Source organism: Mastigoproctus giganteus, chromosome 13 (assembly GCF_048544385.1).
Source record: "Mastigoproctus giganteus isolate SK-2022 chromosome 13, ASM4854438v1, whole genome shotgun sequence".
Classification (NCBI taxonomy): domain Eukaryota; kingdom Metazoa; phylum Arthropoda; class Arachnida; order Uropygi; family Thelyphonidae; genus Mastigoproctus; species Mastigoproctus giganteus.
Genome location: NC_143587.1, coordinates 17,970,756 through 17,980,788, shown reverse-complemented (window position 1 = coordinate 17,980,788; position 10,033 = coordinate 17,970,756). Strand labels below are relative to the sequence as shown.

Below are 10,033 nucleotides of genomic sequence, written 5' to 3'. Positions count from 1 at the left end.
ATTGAAGATTTGCAAATATATCTGCAATTCACAAAGGAATGAAAGGGTAACATGACTGAAATTAAGGAAGTTACTGGTTAAAGAAGTAAAGAAAGACCATTTAGACAAGAATGCAGTTATATGGAACTGTTAAGTGGTGATCTTGCATGACCAATGTAACTGGATACTATGACATAGTAACAAAGGAACTGGATTCAAAAAAATTATTCTGATATTGCACATAAGACTGCTATATAAATTGGAGTAGTGTTGCCTTAAAGGAAAGTTGTTGCCATGGGTAAAAGGTTGGTTGAATGGGAAAAAACAATGGTTATTAATGAGTGCTGCTCTTTGTGGACTAATGTTATTAGTGGAGTTACATAGGATATAGTACTAGGCCCATTGCTGTTTTCTATATTTATTAATGCTGATGAAGGTATATCAGGCTTAAAGTCTCAGTTTGCAGATGATTTGAAGGTTGGCAGGGTGGTCAATGGCAGTAATTATGGTATGCTACTGCAACAAAATGTTCACAAACAAGGCACTTTACACTTTGATTTTAGCCAAAAGGCCGAAAAGCGATACAAATGAGGCAGCTGGGATAAGTTGCAATTGAAGTTTAATATTGACAAATGAAAAGTACTTTATATGGGGCATAGTAACCCTAGATTAATATACCAGCCATGTGGTACAACACCCAGGACAGTGGAGAATGAAAAGGACCTGGGGGATATTTGTGCAGTCAGATATAAGTTCTCTGAGCAGTGCAGACATGCTACTAGATCAGCCCAAGGGGTTTTATCAATGATATATATGAATTTTGTTATAAATAAATTAAATAAATAAATTTTCTGTTTATACTCCGGGACGACCAAACAGTCAGAGGAGTTAACAAGATAGACAGAATATAAGAAACAGCACTGTATTCAGCAGTAACGGGCTTGAACCCCGGTCACTCAAGGCATGTGTACTTATGCACCCGCGCGCCTGACCACTAGGCTACGGCGGTCACCTACTTATCAGAGATAAGTAGGTGATAACCCCATTGTATAAGGCCATAGTTAGGCTGCATCCTGAGTACTGCATACGGGTCTGGAAGCTTTATTTTAGAAAGAAATATGGATCTGTTGGAATGGGTGCAGAGAAGAGAAACAAGAATGGTGAGGGGAGCAAAATGCTGCTCTCATCAGAAAAGCCTTCAGTTTTGCAAATTGCAGCATCTGGAGACTGAATGCAAAATCTGATTGAGATTTTAAGGCCTTGAATGGATCTAGTAAGCTCAATGCTGATTGAATCCTTCCTCTTGCTCAACTTACACATGAGGGGGGACATAAATTTAAACTAAGAAAGGATAGTTGGAGGGTTAGATGTGTGGAAATTTGTCCTCAGCCAGAGGGTGACTGATCACAGGAACGAAGTTTCATCTGGTGTTGTAGAGGACAGCTTGAATGAATTCAAGGAAGAACTATATAAACCCTTAGAAAGGATGGACAGGTGAAATTAGAAGTGTTGGCTTTTTATCTTTTTTGGCTGAAGCTGTTTAAGCATGCTTTCTTGCATCATTTGCCACTACTACTACTAATTATAATAATATGCAAATAATCCGACATGTAATTATTACTAACATGCCTGAATATTCACCCAATCACACCAATATGGTTAAAAAATTTACAAATCAAATAAATGCCACAATCTTTTCACTCTATACGTTAGTCTAAACCAGTGTTTCTCAAAGAGTGTGCCGCAAGATTTTCCAAGTGTGCCGCGAAATCTCAAAAAAAGACTAGCCTCGTTTTTATTTTAACATCATTGTCCGAATATTTTTTTTTGGTTGTAAGAATTGTTTGCATAACACAAATATAATATAAGTATAAATAAAAATATTGTTAATATTATTTTTCGTTCTATTTATTTAATTTAGAAATTTCTTCTTCTATGACTACGTAGGTGTGCCGCGAAATTTTTCTTCTTTGGAAAATGTGCCACGAGAGTAAAAAGATTGAGAAACACTGGTCTAAACTAACTAAATAACACAGAAAGATTGATAAAATAGAGCATCATTACTAAGATAATGATGCTCTGCTACCATTTGGCACCTAATGACAGGAATTTGAATTTTCTACAGAAATTTCATGTTAGTATTAAAGGGTTAAAAGGAAGTATTTTGCCAAAGCAACAAGAACTATTAGCTTTGATAGAATCCTTTTTTTTTTTTTTTTGCTTTGTTTAAAACGAATGTGGCAACACAAAGAGGAAATATGGAAAGGTAATAAAAATTTACATTTTGCTGGAGTATAACAACTTTAATCTTTATATTAAAATACTCTTTATAATGAAAAATATTTTTATGTTATACAGATACGATAATTAACATATACAAATGTACATTTACGAACTACTGAATCTACCATTTGTTCCATGTAATTCTAAGGGGCTATACGTTCTGCACTCTTTATTAATGTTTCTATGCACTGCTTTACAGCTGTTTGCAGTGTCTCCTGTTGTTCTTCGTTACACTTCCTCAGCAATACATTCAACTCCTCCTGATCGTGCTTTATAAGAGACTTCATGCAAGAGCGAATAGTACCAGAAATATGAATAAGACGCAATGTGCATTTTACTCCACTTATATTTTTAATAAACGGAAGTGATGTTGAAACAAACCTTTGTGCTTCTCGCCTAACACGAAAAATAAACACACGGGTATGAGGATTGTACATCTTTAAAGCCAATCCATACTGTATACAAGCTATACCATAACTCCCGTAAAGATCTTCAATAGTCCTACGTACTGAGAAAGTAATGGTTTTTGCGTTTATTTTCGCTGGCAAACGAAACATACTTGGACTCGCAAAATCAGAGCAGATAATTTCTACAAGAAAGTAACGCTGTTTTACTCGAACCATGGTAATACTTAAACACAATATCTACTACACAAATTCAAAAATCTACAAACACATTACAAGTTCAAATCTGTGATAGCACAGAGTAGTACCTTAATTCTCGGTGTGTGATAGTAAATATATACAATTCCGATAGAGGGCTACTGAATTAAAATTTCAATGTGAACATGGCAGCCTAGATCAGTATTTCTCAAACGAGGGTTCGTGGCTTGAACTTAGGGATTTTTTTTTTAGAAGTATCACTGAATAAGGACATATTGCTCTATGTATATTGTCTGTAACTTAGTTGTTTTCTGAGGTTGATTTTCTTTTTTGCTGGACGAAAAACCAGTTTCCGGGAGAAAAACCCACGCTACCTCTCTTGAGACTGGCTAACTCACCCACGTCGTGAAAAAGCCCAGAAAAATTTCTCCTGTCATCGATGGGGCTCGAACGCAGGTCTTTTCCACCCGTTGTTGGAAGGACAGCAACCCTACCAACTGTGCTACCTACGAGGGCTTGTACTTAGGTTACGCAAGTTTACCTTATCTGCCTCAGCATCTTCTAAAACGTGAAAATAAGTTAAGAAAGAAAGGAAAAGATCAGTTCCTAGCGAGTAAATAGAATACGTTGTATTATGCTAGAATACGTTGGCATTCGAGGTGAGCGGACGCGCTTAGAATACGCTTAGACAGGGCTCCTTAGTTAAGTGGTTTACTTTTGGATAGTGCTTTTAAATATTTGATTTATTTAGATAGCATTAGCATTAGTACAGGCATTTGATGCAAGAAAGCAAGCTTATGCAGCATCAGCCAAAAAAAAAAAAAAAAAAAAACCCACTTCCACTTCACCCCTCTGTTCGTTCAAAATACCTGTCCAGCTGGGCCTTAAACTTATTTAGGCTATTAACCTCCACGACAAGGGATGGAAGTCTGTTCCACCAACCAACCACGCGCTGGCTAAAGGCAAATTTCCGCACGTCTATCCTACATCTGTCTTTCCTCAATTTGAATTTATGCCCTCTCAGGTGATTATTCTGAGCTAGAGGAAGAATCCCATCACCATTGAGCATGCTCAAACCATTCAAGGCTTTATACACCTCTATCAGATCACCTCGCTGGTGCCTAGTCTCCAGACACTGTAATTTGCAAAACTTAAGCCTTTCTTCGTAAGAGCACCCCTTTGTTCCATTCACTAATTTTGTTGCTCTTCTCTGTACTCGTTCCAGCAGCTCTACATCCTTCTTGAAATGAGGCCTCCAGACCTGTATACAGTCCTCTAGGTGTTGCCTGACCATTGCCTTATACAAGGGAATAATCACCTCCTTATCCCTGCTGGAAAAATTCCTGTATATCATTGACAATACTCCATGAGCTACTCTTGCAGCCCGTCTGCACTGCTCAGAGAACTTCATATCCGCCTGCACAACCACCCCCAAGTCCCTTTCATTCTCTACCACTGTCAGTGTAGTACCACAGAGTTGATACGTTGCTCTGGGGTTGCTGTTTCCCATGTGTAGTACTTTACATTTGTCAATGTTAAACTTCATTTGCCACCTCTCAGCCCATCTGCTCAACCTTTCAAGATCCTGTTGCAGCAGCATAGTGTCAGTAGTGTCCTTGACAACCCTGCCAACCTTTGTATCGTCTGCAAACTTGGACATTAAGCTTGATATACCATCATCAATATCATTTATAAATACAGAAAACAATAATGGACCCAACATTGAGCCCTGAGGGACTCCACTAATAACATTAGTACACGATGAACAGTGTCCATTGATTACCACACTCTGTCTTCTCCCCCTCAACCACCCCTTTATCCATAGCAGCAATTTGCCTCCAATGTCACACTGCTCCAATTTGTGTAGCAGTCTTCCATGTGCAACAGTATCAAAAGCCTTTCTAAGATCCAAGTATATAATATCAAAGCTATTCCCTGCATCCAGTTCTTTTGTGACTGCATCATAGTATCCAATCAAATTGTTCAGGCAAGACTTCCCCTTAACAAAACCATGCTGTGTCCGAGCTATAACTGAAGTCTTGTCTAAATGATCCTGCAGTGCTTCTTTAACCAGTGCCTCCATTAATTTTCCTGGAACCGAAGTTAAGCTCACAGGTCTATAATTACTTGTGTCAGCCTTTGATCCTCCTTTGTGAATTGGGGTCACATTTGCACATTTCCAGTCTATGGGTACCTCCCCTGAGTCCAAGGAAGCTCTCATAATTATGGCTAAGGGTTTGCTTACTTCCTTTGCTGCCTCCTTTAATATAACTGGATAGATCCCATCCACCCCGGGTGCCTTTCTCGTGTTTATCTTCAACAATTTCTCCTCCACTTTACTCGCAGTTATTTCAAGATTCTGTAGCTTACTGCTAGAGTTGAATACACCTCTGGCATTCCCCTCTCTGAATAACTTCTCATGTGTGAATGTCGATGCAAAATATTCATTTAGTTTGTTAGCTACCTGAGCAGGATCATCAACAGTTGACCCTTCGATATCAAGTGGACCAATCTGATTCATCCCTTTCCTTCTACTGTTTACATAAGTAAAGAACTCTTTGCTGTTTTTCTTTGCATCCCTTGCCAAGGATTTCTCGTAATCTGCCTTCACTTGCCTAACCTCCTTTGTAACTTGGTTGCATATCAACTTGTATCTATCATAGGCTTCTGTGTCATGTGTTAATTTGTAAGTATCCCATGCATTTTTCTTCTCTGCCATATGCCTCATTAGTTCATCTGACATCCATTTTGGCCTAAACCTTGAACAATATTTCTTAGTTGGTATGTAAAGCCTAGTAGCTTCCAAGATAAGTTCTTTCAATGCTTCCCATTTTGAATTTGATGTTGGTAACATCATCAGTTGGTCCCACTGTATAGAATTTAAATACTGTCTCAGTCCATCGTAGTCGCCTTTACGAAACTAATAACCCTTCCCTTTACCCCTAATGGTAGTTAACTCTTTGAGTTAATCCCACTTCAGCACACTGTGATCACTGCCACCTAGTGGTTCCTTTATCTGCAGATTCTTAATGCATGAAGAATCACTACTGATAATCAGATCAAGAGTATTACTCCCTCTAGTTGCCTCCCGAACATGCTGATGTAGAAAACAATCATCCAATAAATCCACAAAAGCCCTGCTAGTGTGTGAGTGACCAGCCCCCAAATTCCAGTCAATATCTGGGAAATTAAAATCCCCCATTATAAGACTCTCTGATTTACTGACCCACTCTATTTCCCTGTACAGTTTCTTATTATACTCATCAGAGTCATTAGGCCTATAGCACACTCCTACTCTCAATTTTGATCTCCCAATGCTTATGTCACACCAAACTGACTCAACACTGCACTGTCCAGCGATATTGCTGGATTATTTTGTTATAGGTTTTTACTGTAACTGTTTGATTTTAATAATATTATAGATATAATTTTTTAAAGTTACTTTCATTGATATTTATTTAATTTTATAATGGTAGTTTTACGAGATCTGCCTTAAACACGTCAGAGGGTATCGTGACTCACACGGAAATAGCAGATGGCGATTTACGGGTGAGTCTTGATTTAATCCGTTGTGGAACCTGTGGAATGTTTTCCAAGGTCGACCTGGTGACTAATCCTACCTCACCTGGGGATTCTTTTTTTTGTGATCGATGTAAGGAGTGCACCGATCTTAAATTACAATTTGGTACACTGATGGAACAATTTGAGTCCCTGAAAAAACGAGTGCTTGCCCTCGAAAATAATGCATCTGGGAGCTCGTCAGGGACTCAAACCTCCAGCAATCTACCAAGTAATGCACACCCGATTCGAGCCTCAAAACAGAAAAACCAAGTGCAAACTACTCTGGTTAATAAGGACATTGTTTTATTAGGAGTCTCCATTGTCAGGGAAACGGGGAATATTTTTTGTAATAAAGATAGGTGGAGCAGAACCAGGGTATGTCTGCCGGGAGCAACTATTGATGATGTCACCAACAGATTGTTAGATTTTAAAGGGGGTAAAGAAAATATTATTATTCAGGTGGGGACAAATGATATTAAACGTACATGATCTGACGATTTGTTGCAAAAATACAGGACCATGCTGAGGAAATGTCGCGAGCTAGGCCATAATGTCTATGTGTCTGCAATTCTGCCCAGACACGATAGGAGGGATTATATGTTAAGAGCCTTGTGGATTAACCTAAGACTTGTAGGAATCTGAAAGGCTTTAGGGGGTAAATTTCTATCAGCATGGCCCACACTTGTAGGTAGAAGGAATTTGTTTTGTAGAGACGGGATACACTTAAACAAAGGTCGTGCAAAAGTTTTTGCCAGTATTATTGAGGATACCTTAAAGGTTCAGGGAAACTGCTAGTTAGGGGGGATGTGGGTAATACTGACACGCGTTTATGTGATAATATTGGTCAATGTAACTCTTGTACATACCTTAAGAGTTCTTATCTGTTACCCCAACTGGACGTATTATCTAGATGTTCTGGGGGCAAAGACGTTTCACGTGAGCGGGTAGCTAATATCAGGGAAGAGAGCCTAAAAAAACTTCAAGGGTTGTGTTAGGGTTGTTAAATATACAAGAACAGTAAATCTTAATTGTTTATACAGTAACGTTAGAAGTGTCGTCAATAAAATGAGCGAATTCCAACTGCTGGTTAAAACAAGTAACGCGGACATAATAGAGACAGAGACGTGGTGCCACCCGGAAATTGGGGATGATGAGTTTCAGTACGGCTTGTATAATGTATTTAGGAAGGATAGGTTAGATAGAAGGGGTGGTGGGGTAATGCTTCTTATCAGAAGCAGCCTGAGTGCGACGATAGCTTTCCCGGATTCAGACATTTCACATGCTAGTATAGAGTCTGTATGTTGTGAGATAGTTGGAAACGAAGGTATAATGCGAGTAGGAGTAATCTACAGACCAGGTGATTGTGAAGATTATGACAAAAGCCTCTACATGCAAATGGAATGGGCACGTAAGCGTCAATGCCTTATTATGGGTGATTTCAATTTGCCTCTAATTCATTGGAGTAAATGGGGAGGAAACTCGACATGGGGAACAAAATTTTTAAATCAACTAGATGACTGTTATTTGTATCAACATGTCAGGGAAAGTACTAGAGAAAAGAATATCCTAGACCTCATCATCACACATGAATCAGATGACATAACAGGGCTGACAGTAGAGGAACTAGTAGCAGGAAGTGATCATGGAGTTGTACGGTGGATGATGACGAGAGAGGTAGCAGAAGTAAAAGGCAAAGGAATGGGTTTTAATTTCAGAAAACGAAATTACGATTCCTTAAGGTACTACATGGCCTCTATTAACTGGGTAGATATCGCGCAGAGAATGAATACAATTGAACTGTGGTATGCTTTTAAAACATTAATCACAGATGCCTTGAATGCGTATATACCATTAAAAAAATACTCCACGAGAAGGGTTCCAAGTTGGATGAATAGTGAAGTTGCCACATTACTTGAGCAGAAAAAGGTGGCATGGAAAGGTTACAGAGCAATAAAAAGTACTGAAGCCTATAACAGCTACAATGTGATCTGTAATAGAGCCACAGAAAAGGTCGACAGGCAAAGGTAGTTTATGAGAAATCACTAGCAAACAGAGCAAATGGGGGGGGGGATAAAGAATTCTTCACATATATAAATGGCAAGAAGAGCAGGAAAAACCAGATCGGACCTTTACGTAAGGGAAAGGGGACAGTATTAAATACACCAGCTGCCGTTGCAGATGAACTCAACAGTTATTTTGCATCGATATTTACAAATGAAAAGCCTTTTGTGGCAATGGGAAATTGTGGGAGCGAAGTTAAAAAATTTGTAATTAATGATATTGAAATTTCGCAAGATTATTTAATGAAAAAACTTTCGAGCCTACAGACCAGTAAGGCTCCTGGAGTTGATGGAATATACCCTATAATCTTAAGAGAGGCGGCAAGCGAGTGCATTGAACCATTGAAGCTAATTATGCGAGCATCACTAGACTCTGGGGAGATTCCCTTGGATTGGAAAAGTGCAAATGTATCTCTCATACATAAGGTGGCTCTAAAAGTGAAGTTGGAAATTATCGACCTGTCAGTCTGACTTCAGTAGTAGGGAAAATCATGGAGGCAATGATCAAGGGTGGAATTCAGGATCATTTGGATCGAATTGAAATTCTCAAGGATACTCAACATGGTTTTGTAAAGGGAAAATCATGTTTAACAAATCTGGTTCGCTATTTCGAAAGGATCACTCACGAGCTGGATTTAGGGAATAATTTCGACATTGTTTATTTAGATTTCAGCAAAGCTTTTGACTCAGTCCCACATGAGCGGTTGCTTTATAAGCTGGAACAGGTTGGAATCACTGGGAAAATCCTTAGATGGATAGAAGAATGGCTTCAGGGCAGGAGGCAGAGGGTTGTGATAAATGGCTATTCCTCAGATTGGGTTGATGAAAGAAGTGGGGTTCCCCAAGGATCAGTATTAGGACCACTGTTGTTTTTAATTTTCATAAACGACATTGATGAAGGGATAGAGGGCGTGATGTCTAAATTTGCAGATGATGTTAAAATTGGTAGAGTAGTTACGATACGGTCAGACATGAAATTCTCTGAGCATTGTAAACAGGTTACAAGGAAGGCCCATGGTGTCCTATCGATGATTTATCGAACTTTTGCAAGTAGAGATAGGGTCGTGATAATCCCATTATATAAGGCTTATGTTAGACCACACTTGGAATACTGTGATCAAGTATGGAGACCGCACTTAAAGATAGACATCGAGCTTCTTGAAAGGGTGCAAAGAAGGGTAACTCGCCTGGTGAGATCGGCAAAAGGGCGTCCTTATGAAGAAAGACTTCGAAAATGTGGGTTGCAGAGTTTGGAAACTAGACACCTTAGAGGAGATTTGATTGAGGTGTTTAAGGCTCTGAGAGGCATCAGTAAAATGAATGAGGACAAAATTTTCAAGATTATAAATGATGCTAGAACTAGGGGACATAAATTCAAGTTACGGGGGGAAATGTTTAGATTGGACTGCAGGAAGTTTTATTTTAGCCAGCGAGTTATAAATTACTGGAATAAGTTGCCTTCATGGGTGGTAGAGGCCGACAGTTTGGGGAAATTCAAAGGTCATCTGGATAGTACTTTCGGGTAAGGGAAGCGCATAGGATGATAGG

At 39.1% G+C, this 10,033-nt stretch overlaps 1 protein-coding gene across 1 annotated transcript; it reads right to left on the bottom strand.

Moving 5' to 3' along the window:
- Positions 1–2,405: 2,405 nt before the first annotated feature.
- On the bottom strand, positions 2,406–2,885 carry Pop5 (POP5 ribonuclease P/MRP subunit). Its single transcript, XM_090387892.1, has one exon. The coding sequence runs from the start codon at positions 2,883–2,885 to the stop codon at positions 2,406–2,408; it is 480 nt and encodes a 159-aa protein (XP_090244018.1).
- Positions 2,886–10,033: the final 7,148 nt, after the last annotated feature.

Coding starts and splice junctions, on each gene's coding strand:
- Pop5 (XM_090387892.1), bottom strand. CDS start 2,885: ATGGTTCGAGTAAAACAGCGTTACTTTCTTGTAGAAATTATCTGCTCT.